The sequence below is a fragment of the Marmota marmota genome, unplaced genomic scaffold, assembly GCF_001458135.2.
Source record: "Marmota marmota marmota unplaced genomic scaffold, marMar, whole genome shotgun sequence".
NCBI classification, from domain to species: domain Eukaryota; kingdom Metazoa; phylum Chordata; class Mammalia; order Rodentia; family Sciuridae; genus Marmota; species Marmota marmota.
The window spans coordinates 1,698,935-1,714,222 of record NW_025999880.1 but is presented as its reverse complement, the minus strand read 5'-3'; the positions used below and the strand labels follow the sequence as shown (position 1 = coordinate 1,714,222).

Here is a 15,288-nt window from a genome sequence, read left to right as displayed (position 1 = left end):
AATGCTTCCATAGCCTATGCATGAAGTTCTAGGTTGATGATCTTCCAGCCAACTGCTGCCCCCCAACCCCCCCGAAAAAGATTTTTAAATGAGGATATTGGATGCAAATGTATGTAGCTCAGTGGTCCAGGGCATGCATGAGGCCCTGGCTTTGAGTAGTGTGTGTACTATCTCAGAGTGGTTGTGCAGATTAGTTAATATATTTAAAGTGCTTTAAAAATTTGCCACAGTAAGCATTCAGTACAGTTGTTATCTCTTGCTGTAATCTGTGGTATGCATCTTGACAACTGCTACAATGTGGGGAAGGCAGTTCCAGGACAGTTGGAGACAGTAGGGCCACTTGGGAGCAAAATCCCCCAAGTGGCCCTTGCGGTTATTTCAATTTTTAATCATTTAGTTCTCCCTGGCTATAAAGCCAAGGTATCGGGTAGCGGGGGACACTTGACCTTTCCGGGACTCCATTATCTCCATCAGTCATAGACTGTTGGGAAGGGTGCTGGAGTCACCTCAAGCGCTCTTTTAGCCTCATTTTGGCTTTCCCAGGATCAGGAACAGGGAAAGAAGACTGAACAAGAGGCCATGTATGTATGTGTCCTCTGGTCTAGAGAAATTCCCCGTTTGGCTTAAGTTTTCTTGACGCAAGCGGGTAAAGCTCACACTGGAAGCAGGACCCTCCCGCGCTCGCCCGCACCGCGGAACGTACAGTTTCCGGAGGCCGCGGAGGGGGCGGGACAGGAAGGGCGGGGCGACCAGGCCTCGGCCGACCTCCGGCAGGATGTGGCCGGGAGCTGAGGACTGGAGGGCGGAGTCCTGGCCCGCGGCCGGCCCGCTTGGGGGTGGGTCGAAGTGGGGCGCCGACGCCCGCAGCTTGGAGGTGGCTACCGCCGCAATAACGGAAGAGCGGCAGAGCCTTGGCGACGCGGGACTAAGCTCAGAGATTCTAGTGCCCTGTTCCCCGAGCGAGGTGGGCGGGAAGCTAGGGATTATGGCCAGAGCCGGCATGGAGCGGTGGCGCGGCCGGCTGGCCCTGGTGACCGGAGCCTCTGGGGGCATCGGCGCAGCGGTAACCCGGGCCTTGGTCCAGCAGGGATTGAAGGTGGTGGGTTGTGCCCGCACCGTGGGCAACATTGAGGTAAGGCCCGCCGGAGAGCGGAGACTCTGGAGGACATCGTTTCCGCGGGGTAGGACTCCGGGTTGGTGAAGAGGAGTAGCCGGAGCCTGGCTATGACCCTATCCTCACTTGCCTGAAATCAAGGGACCTTTTGCAACAGGCTTGGGAGCAGGAGTTGCCTGGTAGAAGAGGTCTGTCAGATGCCTAATGGGAGGCTTCTACCTTCTAAGTCCGGTCTTTAAAGGGGCCAGTTACTCCTAACAACCCCCTGCTCCATTGTACCGAGTCTGAGCCACCCGTGGTATTCTCTTCTGCTATCCCCTCCTGGGCACCCTCCGGCCCAGAATATTGGCCTGAGGGAAGGGGAAGCCTGAGGTCAGGGGCTAGGTAGGCAGGCAGAAGAATAGCAAGCTTTCTAACCTTAGTGGCTGGTTGGCTTCTGGTCTCCAGACCTCACCCGTCGCACCAGGCAAAGTGCTGGCCTGAAGAACAACAGGAGCTGGAGATTTTGAAAGTTTGATCCAGGACTGAGGAGGATTAGGGTGGGGTCTCTTCTGAAGAACGCCCTACCTCCCCCAAGTCTGAAAGTTAACCCATGCCCCACAGGCAAGAGGGATGAATGCAATATTTACTGGTACACTTTTCTCCAGTTAAGTTCCCCAGGTGGGACTGAGTAGATGAAACAGGGTGTCAAATATGTAAACTCTGAGGGGATAAAACAATGTAGATCCAGCAGAACTTCTGGTTTTTCTCTTAACATGGGGTTGGAAACCCCCAGAGTTATGAGTGACAAGGGCTCAGAAAGGAAATGAACTTGGCTATTTGGGGCAGGGAGGAAGGAGACGAGAAATTTCCATTACAGGTTATCTGGATTTGCCCTGGCAAGACCACTCTCAAGGCGTGGACTAGTGCTTAGTTGTAGGACACTATCTCCACCATCGCTCAAAGTCTCCAGGTAGAAAGAAGATCAGGAGGCCTTGGGTGGGGACAGAGGGAGAAGGTATACAGGAAGGAAGGTTCCCCTCCCCTGCTGCTGATCAAAGGTACTTTTTATAACCTCCCAGATAATCCTAAGGTCACCTGGCTCCATCATTGCCCCACTCTGCCTCTCCCTTTCTTTTCTTAGAATAAGCTCAGGGCCCAGCCCTAGCTTTGGAACCTAGAGATCAGGGATTGAACAGAATCCCCTAATTCTGAAGCCACTCTTGCTTTCTTATATACCCCAAGCTAGCAGGAAAGGGGAACCCTGAATCCCAAGAGGATCCCCAGGTTGATCATGCAGCTCCAAGAATGACTCTCTATCATGACTGGAGAATGCTCCTGCTGTGAGGGGTTTCAGTTTGGTTTTGAGAGTAGGTGAAGGAGGCGCAGTGAGAAGACAGCAATAGAGAAATCAGTTCTCAGCCCCTGAAAAAAGGGGGACGTTGTGTGCTGGGGCAGGTTGGCTTCCTTTGGTCCTCTGCTGAGCAGGAGCTAGAGGTTTTGAATGTTTGACCCAGGACTGAGGTTTGGGGTTGGTGTGGAAACTTTTCTAAAGAGGATCCCCAAATTCCAGGCTTTCTTACCCATAGTGTGCTTTTATTGATTGGTTAATTCATGGATATTAGAGCAGACTTTGGGTTTTGGCTTTCTTCAAAGAGAAACTCTATTTCCTGAGGTGGTTCTGAGCAATAAAATCAGGCAAAGAGGGTGTTTGAGTCCCAGAAGACTCACAGAAAGAGCAGAAATGAATTTCTCCAGTCACCTGATTCAACCCTTTATTCCTAGCTTGGTTTGGGAGGAGGAAGGGGCTCCAGGCTAAGGCAGCTGGCCAAGCTGGCCTTCCTCTAGGTACCCACTACCCCCACCACATGTCACCTTCACAAATCTCAAATGCCTTCTAGGCCATGCAGCCTGTTTTCTTCTTTCTTCTGAATATCAACTCCCTCACAGCTGTCTTTCACTGGCTTTGCTTTCTCAGGTACATCCTCTGGAGTTGCGTAGAGGGTGCCCTGTGTCACCTGTCACCTACCACCTGCCACCTACTTGCCTCATAATCTCCAGGGAAACATGGGGGTAGAGGGAGGTGTACCAGGGGTTAGAGGAATAAACAATCTGTCCTGACATCCTTACCCCTTCTGGAGGTAGAGGGAAAGAGGAGGTGGGCAGCTGGGCTTCAATGGAAGGTGTAGGTGTGAGAACACACCTTTGAGTTTTGCCAAACTGACTGCAAGGGAGGGCAATGGTTTGGAGATGAGCCTTTCTGAGAGGGATCGGTTGATATCAGTGGGGAGGAGAGAACTGACACCTTGGATAGCCAGCTCAGTGACTTGTGGAAGAAGCATGAAGTAGGGCAAAAGGTGCATCCTACTTGCGGGCAGAGGAGGTATTCTTGTGAAGAGGCTGAAAAGAGGATTCCCCACCCCATTCCTAGGATCCCTGCCTTGTTTCTTCCTCCTTAGAATTGAAAACTTGAGTTTATACGTGAGGTTCCTTCTTCTGATGATCCACTCAACTTTCCCCCTCCCTCACTCAGGGAGTGCCCTCACCCTCTGGACTTTGACCAAGGAGGACAAGCTTTGGGGGATGGGCAGCCCATCTGTGTGGCCAAAAGGTGGCTGCCAAAGGACAGAGTCCTATGAGTGGTGACAAGGAGGGAGGTACAACTCCAGGTGGGGGGGTATGGGAATGTGCAGCTCACCCCAGTGAGACCCCTGTTGGGTTTCATAGGAGCTGGCTGCTGAATGTAAGAGTGCAGGCTACCCCGGGACTTTGATCCCCTACAGATGTGACCTGTCGAATGAGGAGGACATCCTCTCCATGTTCTCAGCTGTGCGCTCTCAGCATGGTGGTGTGGACATCTGCATCAACAGTGCTGGCCTGGCCCGGCCTGACACCCTGCTCTCAGGCAGCACCAGCGGTTGGAAGAACATGTTCAACGTAAGGGGTCCAGGCCTGGGGTCTGGGTAGGGAGGAGAGCCAGAGCCAGGGGCCTATGAGCTGGAGGGCTGTTGGGGATAGGATATCTATGTAGTAAGAGTGATGTTATGGGATGACATTAGAATATGACAGTGTTTGGAGAAGTTGAAAGCAATGTCTAAACAGGATGCTTCTTTCCCCCACAATCCTTTCCACGTCTGGTATCAATAGGTTTAGTATCTAGTAGATGCTTGGATCTGGAAATGAAGGAATGAACAATAAAAATGAAGCCCTGTTCTCAGAGTCTTCTGGGGAGATCATGGTCATGGCTCTTACCTGCAGCAAGTGGGTCTCTAAACCTTGACCTCAACTTGCCCATCTGTTAAAGAAGGGACTTATTAAGTCCCAAAGGTCCCTTTCAACTTGAAGATTGCCTAAGTTTACTAGGATCATCCTAAGAAAGCATCTTCTCTCCCCTGCCCCAAAACCCAAAGACCTGGGAGATTTCCTCACATGGTCCCAGGGAATCCATTTTTCCTCCTCCATCTAAACCACAACCCCACACTTATAAGAAGGGGAGAAACAAGGCTGATTTTCCTGCTTCCAACTCCTGCTGCTGCCCTAAGCACCAAGGGGGGTCCACACTAAGGGTGGTCTGTCCTGATTTTTGACTCAGACACCTGATAAAGAAATCTGTCAGCTGTTCCCTTTCTGTGCAAGAGGGGAGGTGTGAGGAGTTGCTGAAAACTCTGCTTGTCCTGGGGATGAAGCTAAAGGGTGGAGTCAGGCAGGCGCTCCACAGCAGACACTGCTTTAGACCTCTGCTCCATGAAAGTGGGGACTTGGGGTCACCTCTGCCATAGAGAGCAGGAGTGGCAGTGACCCCACCCTCTGAAGAGTCTCTGCACCTGGGCTCTGGGATGGGACCCAGGTTAAAGACAGGTATAAAAGGCGGGCTTCTCCTTGACACTCATGGTCTCAAGGGAGGAAGATGGCTGTGGATGGCAGGAAAGGCTGGGGTGCCTTCTTGGAGAAAGAGAGTTTAAAGACATTTTAGGAAGGTTTTCAGTTGGTTGGGGAAGGAGCAGGGACAGGGACACTGTCCCTGAGAAGGTTGGCTATTTGGGGGAAGAAAAGGAAATGATTATTAAGGCAGGTTCTTTCTTGTACAGCAGGGATAGCCAAAATGGTCTCCCAGGTCTGGATGGGTTTGAGGGATTTACATTTGGGGGTGATGAGGCCAACCAAGAGGAGCTACCTTTGCCATCGTCTGGTGGGAGGCAGCTTTTAGTGGAGGGGAACCTATGGAGAAGATAGGGTGCCCTTGGCCTGCCATTGGGCTCTGGTTCTGTCACCTGCTTTGTCAGGCCCAAGCTGGAGATACCCCACTGCCCTCCCTGGCCTACAGGTAAACGTGCTGGCTCTCAGCATCTGTACACGGGAAGCCTACCAGTCCATGAAGGAGCGGAATGTGGATGACGGGCACATCATTAACATCAACAGGTGAGGGCTGGTGGCCTACACAGAAAACTGAAGTCATCACTTGCCCTCCAGGGTGGGTGATCTGCTGCTGCTCACTTGACCTCTTTGGACTTCAGTTTCCTTGGTGGGAAAATATCCAGAAGGTGCAATTCCAATGAGAGAAAGTGCTAGTCCCTGCTTGGCCAGAATGGGCAGTCTAGCCCCTTCCCTCTGCAGCCAAACCCCGGAACTCTCCTGGGACTGCACACATCCTGTCTTCAGGTGCTAGGATGAATATCCTATACAGGTGGCAGGTGGCACAGAGAAAGACTACATAGGCTCAACCTTTGGGGAGACCCCATCCTGAGTGGTGACATGGCCTATTCCTGCTTCTGGAGATATTCCAGGATTCACCCAGGCATGGTGGCACACACCTGTAATCCCAGAGGCTCTGGAGGCTGAGGCAGGAGGATTGCAAGTTCAAAGCCAGCCTCAGCAATGGCGAGATGCTAAGCAACTCAGTGAGACCTTGTCTCTAAATAAAATACAAAAAAGGGCTGGGGATATGGCTCAGTGGCCAAGTGCCCCTGGGTTCAATCCCTAGTACCCCCTGCCAAAAAAAAAGTTAGATTCAGTGGGCTGTGGGGGTTACCACAGAATTCCACTTTAGATGTTTTCCCATTGGCCTCTGGGTATGGGGTTGACCAGGATGGCAGAGGGCATTCACTGCCTGTTTCTGTGGAGTTTCACTCCTCTTTCTCCTTCCCTCTTTCCACCCAGCATGTCTGGTCACCGAGTCCCACCCAACTCTGCGACCCATTTCTATAGTGCAACCAAATACACCGTCACTGCGCTGACTGAGGGATTGAGACAAGAGCTTCGGGAGGCCCAGACCCACATTCGAGCCACGGTGAGGCTGTGGCCTAGGCTTGGTGGGGATGGGGTGGGCAGAGGCCCTCCTGTCACATGCTGCCCAGAAGCTCATGGTCAGGGTGGGTGATTCAAGTCTGTGGGAGTGGACTGGGTACAGAACCCCTGGGCTCTGTTGCTCCTTGCATGGCCTTGCTCAGCTCTTGAGATTCTTCATTTCACCAGTAACCAGTAGAGGGCTGACTTGGGAACATGCTTGAGTGAAACTAGGGGAAAGCCAGGGATTGTGGGAAACCAGGTACACAATGGCTGGATGCCACAACTCTAGGCTCTTTCCTTGAAGGCTACATTATCTTGGGCAAGTCACTGGATCTCTCCAAGCTTCAGTCTTATTTGTAAAATGTGGAGTTTCATTCCTCTTTCTCCTTCCCTCTTTCCACCTAATGTTTAGGAGCCTTTAAGAAATGCCATTTTGTCAGTCATTTAGCTGAGATATAGGAAGGGCTCTGTTCATGGTAGGGAACATGTGATCTTTGACAGTGGCACCTTTGGAGGGAGGGTGTGTTTGCTAGACACTGGGCTGCCATCACCATGGAAGTTGGGGCCCTGCGACCTCCATCCTTTCCTCCCAACCTCTCCAAGGCCTTGAAAAGCTCACCCTCTGATTAGGCCCTTCTGTTGGCCCAGTGCATTTCTCCAGGTGTGGTGGAGACCCAGTTTGCCTTCAGACTCCATGACAAGGACCCTGAAAAAGCAGCTGCTATCTATGAAGTCATGAAGGTGGGCTTCCCTCTGGGCCTGGTAAAGGCACCCAATCCCTAAGTTAAGACAGGGAACCCTGGCCTCAGTCTCCACCCTTCGGTCCAGTTTGTCACCCCTCCTGGAGGGTTGGGGTGGGAACGTGGACACTGGAGAGGACCTCAGTGGTGGGAAAGAACTTGGGTCCGTTCTCTCCTTGTCTCAACCTTTCCCCTGGTACTCTCAGTGTCTCAAACCTGAGGATGTGGCTGAGGCTGTCATCTATGTCCTCAGCAGCCCCCCACATGTCCAGGTGAGTTTGGCTTTGACTGTCCACCCCTTGGAAGAGCCCAACCATCCCCACAGGAGGGGAGCAGGGAGGCTTTAAGGGGTGGGGAGTGTCCTGGCTGCCTCAAGCCTTGTGCCTTCCACAGATTGGAGACATCCAGATGAGGCCCACAGAGCAGGTGGTCTAGTGTCCTGTGGGAGCTCTTCCTTCCCTCCCTACTCCTGATGGCTTGGCTCCTGCCTCTGGATTTTAGGTGTTGATTTCTGTCTCTACCCCAAGGGCTAGAAATTTTGTTTGAAGTTTTAATATCTTGTCAAATCATTTCCACTGCAAATGTGAAAAATGGGCTGGGGAGAGGAGGTGGGGGCCCTCATTGCTTTTCCTGTTAACACGCTGTGAGTTTCCTCCTTGGTCTCCTTCACCTTTGCTCTCCTCAGGCTTCCCTTTCAACTGGCAAAGGGAATATGGCCAAAAGGGGGGCTCCCCCATCTTCTTGCATCCCAATCTCTGCCCTTCAAGGTTGGAGTGGCAGAGAGAGGCCATCACCTTACATCTGAATGGGTACCCAGGGCTCCAGCTTTCCTTCTCTCCCTGCCCCACTGCTTCCCCTTCCCTTCCCCTTTCCAGCTCTCCAGCCCAATCTAGGTTTCTGTGCTTCGAGTGGGACCATCCCTCCACTCTGACTATAAGAGCAGAATCCCAGGGCCTGGCTCCCAGTAGATTTCACTGTGATAATTAAAAAAGGAAAATCACAACCAACCTGAACTTCAGGAATGTCTTTCAATTCTTCCTCCTCTGTGATCCAAATGGTTTGTGTCTCAGAATTTCTTTCACATGGGTGGATGTGGGACATCACATCTGGACTGTGGATTACCTTAGGGAGCAGGAGAAGTTTGGGTTGGGTTTTAAAAATGGAGAGGAGTTTGCTAAAGACAAAGAGAAGACAAACAGGGTGTGCAGTGCTGTGTGACTAGCACGCTAAAAACTAAGAACAGGACGGATGTAGTGGGAGCATCTGTGATCTCAGCAAGTCCAGAGGCTGAGGCAGGAGATGGCAAATTGGTGGCCAGCCTCAGCAATTTTGCAAGGCCCTGAGCAACTCAATGAGACCCTGTCTCAAAAAATAAAAGGGGCTGAGGATGTGGCTCAGTGGTAAAGCTCCCCTGGGTTCAATCCCTGGTATCAAAAACGAAACAACAAACAGTGTAGGAGCAAGATGGGACTGAATGAATATATGGAAGGTTGAGGCAGGAGGAGATGAGTTCGAGGCTAGCCGGGGCAACACAGCAAGACTAAAATTAATGAGAAAAAAAGGTCCTGTGTGCGTGCGTGCGTGCGTGCGAGAGAAGAGGTGTGTCCTGGGTCACTAGGGATCTGAGCATTGAGCAAAGGAGTCCAGCCATTACCTGTAGTAATGCATCAGTTGGGCTAGTCATCAGGGACATGAGAGGCCGAGATATGACTTGGGAAGAGAATGAGCGGCCAAGGTTTGGGAAGTATGGTTGGGGTCCTATTAATTGGTGATGAGGTCTGACAAGGAGAAGCCTCTGGGAAAAGTCCCCAAATGGGACGCGCCTGGATGTGGGGAGAGAGGCATCAAGACTGACTTGGTTGAACAGGAGGAAGGCCAACCTGTTCCGTGAATTCTCATTTGCTAGTGTGTGGCTGAACGCGCCGGCCCCCCTCGCTCTTGGGACTTATCGGGGGACAGCCGCAAAGCCGGCTCAGGCTCACTGCGGGTCCGCCAGCTCTCCGCTGTGGGTGGCGCTCTCGGCTCATCCAGCCCTGCAGAGAGCGCTGTGGGCACGTCCTGACGATCCGGCATGCGCAGTGCGTCGTGGGGCAGGGGGTGGGGCTGCCGGAACCCGGAAGCGCAGGACCCACGTGGAAATCGCGGAGGGGTGGGGGGTGGACGGGGACTGTGTGGCTCAGCTGTCGGGTTCAGGGAGTCCTCGAGCTGGTAGTGGGGTCTGTTTGTCCCTGAGAGCAGCCGTTGTGTCCTCTTCACCTGCACGTGGCGGTGACTCCTCGCCAGGACGCAGCTGGGGGCTTCCCGGCACGGCCCACACAATGGGGCTGCTCTCGACCCTCACGGTCGCTACCTGTTACTGCTCTGGTCGTCTGGTGGCCCGTCATTTCTCCCGTGGGGTGCGGCCTGGCGGGGAGGAACTAAGCCGCCTGAGGCTGGATGACTTGGCGCCGACCCCGCGGCTAGAGCTGCTGTTTGGCTTGTCCCCGTGTCTCCTGGCTNGTGGCCCGGCTCCTGCTCCAAGCCGGCAGGGCTGGACTACAGGGAGAGCGGGCCGAGCTGCTCCGGGAAGCGGAGGCGCGGGACATCCCAGTTCTGCGGCCCAGGCGGCAGAAACTGGACGCCCTGTGCCGCCACCACGTGCACCAGGGCGTCTGCATGGAGGTGAGCCCGCTGCGGCCCCGGCCTTGCAGGGAAGCGGAGGAAGTAAGCCCAGGCGACAACCACCAGCAACTGTGCCTCGTCCTTGAGGGGCTCCAGGATCCCCGGAATCTTGGTGCTGTCCTGCGCTCCGCTCACTTCCTCGGAGTGGACAAAGTCATTATAAGCCAGAGAAACAGGCACGGGCACTCCTTATTCCCCATGTACCCAACTTGGAGGTGCAGTCGAGTTCCTAAGCACCTTGGCCTTTGGGTGGTTCCTCCCCTTTGCCAGAACTTGCACCCCTAGCCCTTGGGAGCCCGGGGGTGGGTGGGGCGCCAGGTTTGAGATTGACCAACCTAATGCTGGGGCCGGGAATCTTTACAGCTGCCGGCTCACTCCAGTAGTCAGCAAGGCCAGTGCGGGGGCTATGGAGGTGATGGATGTGTTCTCTACTGACGACCTGGCAGGTTTTTTACAGGTAAATGGAGAGGGGGAAGGAACGGGAAAGAAAGAGATGAGCTTAGCTCAGCCACCGTTTTTAAGCAGTGAATGGTGGAAGGAGAGAGAAGGGTGCGTGTGCGCATTGATTCCTACGGCCTTCTAAATCCCATTGGGAAGGGAAGGGTCCTGGAGTTTTCAAAACCACCAAAAGAAAAGTTCTGAAGTTAGGGGCTTTCTGGCATCGTTCCCTTTGCTGCACTCCTGGGCTAGGGATGTGGCTCAGTGGTCGAGCACTTGCTTAGCAAGCACAAGGCCCCGGGTTCAATCTCCAGCACGCTTCCCCAGGCAGTCTTCTTTCCCGCTTCTTTAAGGGTACTTCAGTGTCTCATTGCTGTGTAGGTCTTAAGCGATGCTTGCTGTTTAGCCCTGGGGAGCTGGGGAACAGGAGATTTGTGGTCGTTGAGTAGGGGCACAGCTTGAAAGGATCATTGAACAAGGGGACCTGTATGCCTTTGATTTCTAGGAAGGGGTAAACTTGAGGGAGGAACTTCTGTGGTCCCTCTATCCGTCCGTTTTCAGTTGTTCCCCCTGCTGGCCACAAGAGGACAGTATTGCACTGCATTTGGCAGCCCCTCTGACGGTCGTCCTGTGAGAAATTCCCTCTTGAAAAGGAGAGCTCTGAAACAAAGTTGCACAATAAAAAGACAATGCCAGCCACGTAGTAACTTCATATTTTCTACTAGCCACGTTGAAAGGTGAAATTAATTTTAGTAACTTACCCTATTATATCCAAAATATTATCATTTTAAATATCATTAATATTTTACATCTCATTTAACAGTTTTCACATACAGCACATATCTACCTGGAGTAGTCACATTTCCATTGCTTAGTAGTCACATGTGGCTCATGGCTACTACATTGAACAGCACATCCCCAGAAGTGTTTTCTGGCTATTCCTTCTTACAGGGAGTCCCCTTCAGAGGAACTCTGGCCAAGCCTAGTAGGAGATGAAGTTTCCCTTCCTCACCCCCAGCCTCTCAACAAGTAGCTCTTGAAAAAACACAAACACTCTGATTCCGTAAGCTCCATTCAGGACATCTGCCTCCTCCCACCAGCAGCTTGGCCCATAGGGCTGTCTTGCCTTCTGTCACCATGGAAGAACTGGAGGTGCCTCAAGCAAAGGCCGTGCTGGGCCCCGGACCTTCCTGCCCACTTAAAAGACACTGCTCCAGCAAGTTATTTTTTCTCCATTTTCTCACTTTCATTCTCGTCACATTCACAGATGTTCTCATTCTCTCCTGACCTCAATCCCATGCTGAATTGAAGCCTTTGACAAGGTCACCGGTATCCTCCATGTTGCTATAGTCAAGGGTCTGTTTCAGTCCTTATCTGACATGAGCCATCTGCAACATCTGGCACAGATGACCACTCTTTCCTCCATGTGATATTCCTCCCCTTATTCACCTAGGCTTTTAAAATGCTCAGTGGTGCTGAGGACTGAACCTAGTGCCTCACCATGTGAGGCAGGTGCTGTACCATTGAGCCGTACCACCAGCCCATTCTATTTCATTTTTCTCCTGTTCTGTGTTCTTTGTTTCTTTTTAATTTGTTGTTATTTGTCAATGGATCTTTATAATTTATTTACTTATGTATTTATACGTGGTACTGAGAATCAAACCCAGTGCCTCACACATGCCAGGTAAGTGCTTTACCATTGAGCTACAACCCCAGCCCCATCACTGTGTTCTTTCTTTTTTTTTTTTGGTACTGGAGATTGAACCCAGGAGTGATTACCCACTGACCCACATCCCCAGCCCTTTTTTATATTTTATTAAAGACAGGGCCTCACTGAGTTGCTTAGGGCCTCTCTAAGTTGCTGAGGCTGGCTTTGACCTTGCGGTCCTTCTTCCTCAGCCTCCCCAGCTGCTGAGATTAGAGGTGTGCACCACTGCATTTGGCTACTGTGCTCTTTCTTGAAGTTGACTTTGGTGATTCCTTCTCAACTCCCTCATGCCCAAGCGTTAAATTTTCCCAGATCTCAGTCCCTGGATCTCTTTTCTGAATATTCACTTTGTTGATCTCATCTTGTCTCATGGCTTTAAATACCATCTATATTCACATGCCTCCTAGATGTGTACCCTAGCCCAGCTCTCACCCCTGAACTCCAGATTCACTCATCTACCTGTCTCCTCTGAAGCTCTTTTTTATTCCTAGTGGGCATTTCAAACAACATGTTCAAAACTGAGTATCTTTCCTTCTGAAGCTTACCCAGTCCAACTGTGGCAACTCCATCCCTTTGGCTAGAAACCATGGTGCCATCCTTGACTTCCTGCTCTCATACCATGCCCCCATTCCACCTGTGGCCAAATCCTATTGGCTTTATCTTGGAGTTATTGCCAGTGAAAGTTTCACTGCTCAAACTCTCCATTGCTACCATAGTCCAGGCCACGATTGTCTCTCTCTTGTTTTTGTACCAGGGATTGTACTCGGGCACTCAGCCATTGAGCCACATCCCCAGTTCCATTTTGTATGTTATTTAGAGACAGGGTCTCACTGAGTTGCTTAGCACCTCACTTTTGCTGAGTCTGGCTTTGAACTCATGATCCTCCTGCCTCAGCCTCCCAAGCCTCCACCACTGCCGGCTGCACCATTGTCTCTTGACTCATTGCAGAAGCCTCACTGGTCTTCCGTCTGTTCTGATTCTCAGTATGGCAGGCAGAGTGATACTGTTGAAATGTAAGTCAGACCATATTACTTTTCTATCCAAACCTTTCAAAGCTTTTGCATCTCAGAGTAAAAGCCCAAGTCCTTTCAGTGGCTTTCAAGGTCCTCCCTTACGTAAGCCTTGTTCTGTGGCCTCCTTACTGTTCCTCACATGTGCAGGTAAGCAAGGCCTCTGGGCCTTTGCATTCCTAGAATGCTCAGAGCATTCTTCCCCCAGATGTCCACGTGGTGCCCCTCATCCTCTCCAGGTCTACACTCACATGTCATTTCAACAAGGCCTTCCACAGGCTGGGATTCTGTTCTGTTTCTTTTGTTCACAGCCTCATTCTCGGTGCCTACAATAGCCTGAACAGATCGAGGTGTTTAATAACTTGACAGAACTGAATGCATCTTTAAGCAAGGGCACATGTGGTGAAGACTGGGCTCCATTTCCCCAGGGCTCTGATGAAGATTTGTGAGCTAAAACATAGTGTTTTCTCTTTCAGGCCAAAGCCCAGCAAGGCTGGCTTGTGGCAGGCACCGTGGGCTGCCCGGGGCCTGAGGTTTTGCAGTCCTCCCAAACCCCCATCATGAGTTGCTTAGAGTTCCTCTGGGACCAGCCTACTCTCCTCGTGCTGGGTAGGTAGATGTCCCTGCTCTTCTTGCTCCAATGCATGTTTCCTGAGCACTTGGTGTCTAGCTGGGTTGCCTAACCCTCTGCCCTGTGCCCTGCAGGGAACGAGGGTTCTGGTCTGTCCCAGGAGGTGCAGGCCTCCTGTCGGCTCCTCCTTACCATTCTGCCAGGGCGCCAGCTGCCTCCCGGACTCGAGTCCTTGAATGTGTCCGTGGCTGCAGGTGAGTCAGCTTCTTCCCTTTCCTGATGGCCTCTAACCACACAAGTGCTGCTTTTCTCCCATCCCATTTTCTGACTGAATTCTAAACAAGCTACCTGGTCCTTCTGTGTCAGTTGCTTCGTGTGCAAAATGGGGAGAATACTTCCTTTAGGGATGAAGTGAGGGAGAGCCTGGCATGGGTCAAGGCTCCCCATACGTATACCTTCCTCTCCTCAGTCTCTTTCCCTCGTCTGTCGGTGCAGGAATTCTTCTTCACTCCATTTGCAGCCAGAGGAAAGGTTTCCATGCAGTGGAGAAGACAGAGAAGCCCCTCAAAGACCCACAAGAACCACCAGCTATGTCCAAAGGACTCTGAGTCGCTCAGCACCCAGAATCGTCTTCAGGATCAGAAAAAGAGAGGCAAATGGGGGCTTAGGGGGCTGTCCACGAAGTGCACGTGATGGTGCCAGGACAGTTGCACACACATCCCCAGGTCTGGCCTGCTGGCACCTCTTCTGGAGTGTACACCCAAGCCCCTGTTCCTTGATGTCAGTCATTAACTGTATGGCCGGGGACCCTGCAGTAAAGACCGGAGGAGTTCAGTCTCCTATTTTGCTGTGGACCTGCAGTTGAAGATGTAGTTTGGTGATTTCCAGGATGGGCTACGGCAAAAGTCGAGTGGAAGTTGAGGCTTCAGAAGGGAATCAGGCAGCCCAGTCCAGGGTCCGACTGCTCCTGACCAGGTGTTGCCTGTGATGAATGTTGAGTGTGAGGATGTGGAGGGAGGCCGAGGCCTTCCTGTGGGATAGACGAAGTACAAATCAAGGACTGTCCCCATGTGGGCCTTAAGTACATGTCTTCATCTTGTGGTGCCCAGGACCTTGGTCTGCACCTACCTACCTCACAGGGTTGTTGTGAGGAGCAAATAAAACATCACCTGGTATCATCCATTAAGCACTCCATGAATGGGCTGATTTGTCCCAATTCGTCCATTAGGTGGCAGCCTCGCTCTTTGGTCCACAGTTCTGGAAAGCTTTTGCAGCCACCTGGAGAGACTCCTGGCTGCAGTTCCATTAGAATCAAAAAATTAGCAGTGACACCCCCTCCCCCATACACATACACACCACTCATAGAAGCAACGCCCCTGCCCTGAGTGTGGGGTGGTGGGGATGGGATTGCTACTTATTGTGCAAGCCAGACAGATTTGGTGTGCCTTCACCGAGGCCCCACAAGTGGTGCAGAAGCCACAGCCTAAGTAATGCAGAATGCGCTTCTCAGCACCACATAAAAACAACAACAGATAAAGGTTAAATTCTTTAAAAAGAAAGAAAGAAACAAGCCCAACACTGCTACCAGAGTACCCGTTCAGAGGTCTAGGTGCATCCTGATCATCAGGCTTTCTAAACTGTCCCCCTGCCCCTAGATGGGTCTAACTTGCAGCCATGGCTAAGGGCCACCAGAGCAGTGCCTCTCAACCTTGGCACTACTGCCACTTGGGACCAGATAATTAATTCTTTGCCGTGAGAATTGTCCTGAGCATTATAGGACA

The 15,288-nt window shown here is 51.9% G+C and overlaps 2 protein-coding genes across 3 annotated transcripts; both read left to right on the top strand.

The window, feature by feature from the left end:
- Positions 1-797: 797 nt before the first annotated feature.
- Dhrs11 (dehydrogenase/reductase 11) lies at positions 798-8,132 on the top strand. Of its 2 annotated transcripts, XM_015495355.2 has the most exons (7): positions 801-1,132; positions 3,821-4,030; positions 5,418-5,512; positions 6,251-6,380; positions 7,028-7,120; positions 7,326-7,391; positions 7,513-8,132. In XM_015495355.2, the coding sequence occupies exons 1-7, from the start codon at positions 986-988 to the stop codon at positions 7,552-7,554; spliced, it is 783 nt and encodes a 260-aa protein (XP_015350841.1). In that variant the 5' UTR covers positions 801-985; the 3' UTR covers positions 7,555-8,132. The 2 variants fall into 2 exon arrangements, with proteins under 2 accessions (XP_015350842.1, XP_015350841.1); XM_015495356.2 differs by lacking the exon at positions 7,326-7,391 and having other exon boundaries at positions 798-1,132.
- Positions 8,133-8,273: 141 nt separating this feature from the next.
- On the top strand, positions 8,274-14,689 carry Mrm1 (mitochondrial rRNA methyltransferase 1). The gene is given in 6 exon segments (XM_015495354.2): positions 8,274-9,616; positions 9,618-9,956; positions 10,144-10,237; positions 13,413-13,545; positions 13,642-13,761; positions 14,003-14,689. Coding segments are annotated over 6 exon segments (978 nt in total). The 5' UTR covers positions 8,274-9,437; the 3' UTR covers positions 14,116-14,689.
- The last annotated feature ends 599 nt before the right edge of the window (positions 14,690-15,288 follow it).

Bases quoted from the DNA above. Each gene is read 5' to 3' on its own strand.
- Dhrs11 (XM_015495355.2), top strand. From the start codon at position 986: ATGGCCAGAGCCGGCATGGAGCGGTGGCGCGGCCGGCTGGCCCTGGTG. The intron at 1,133-3,820 runs GTAAGGCCCGCC...TGGGTTTCATAG, and splicing joins GCACCGTGGGCAACATTGAG to GAGCTGGCTGCTGAATGTAA. The intron at 6,381-7,027 runs GTGAGGCTGTGG...CTGTTGGCCCAG, and splicing joins AGACCCACATTCGAGCCACG to TGCATTTCTCCAGGTGTGGT.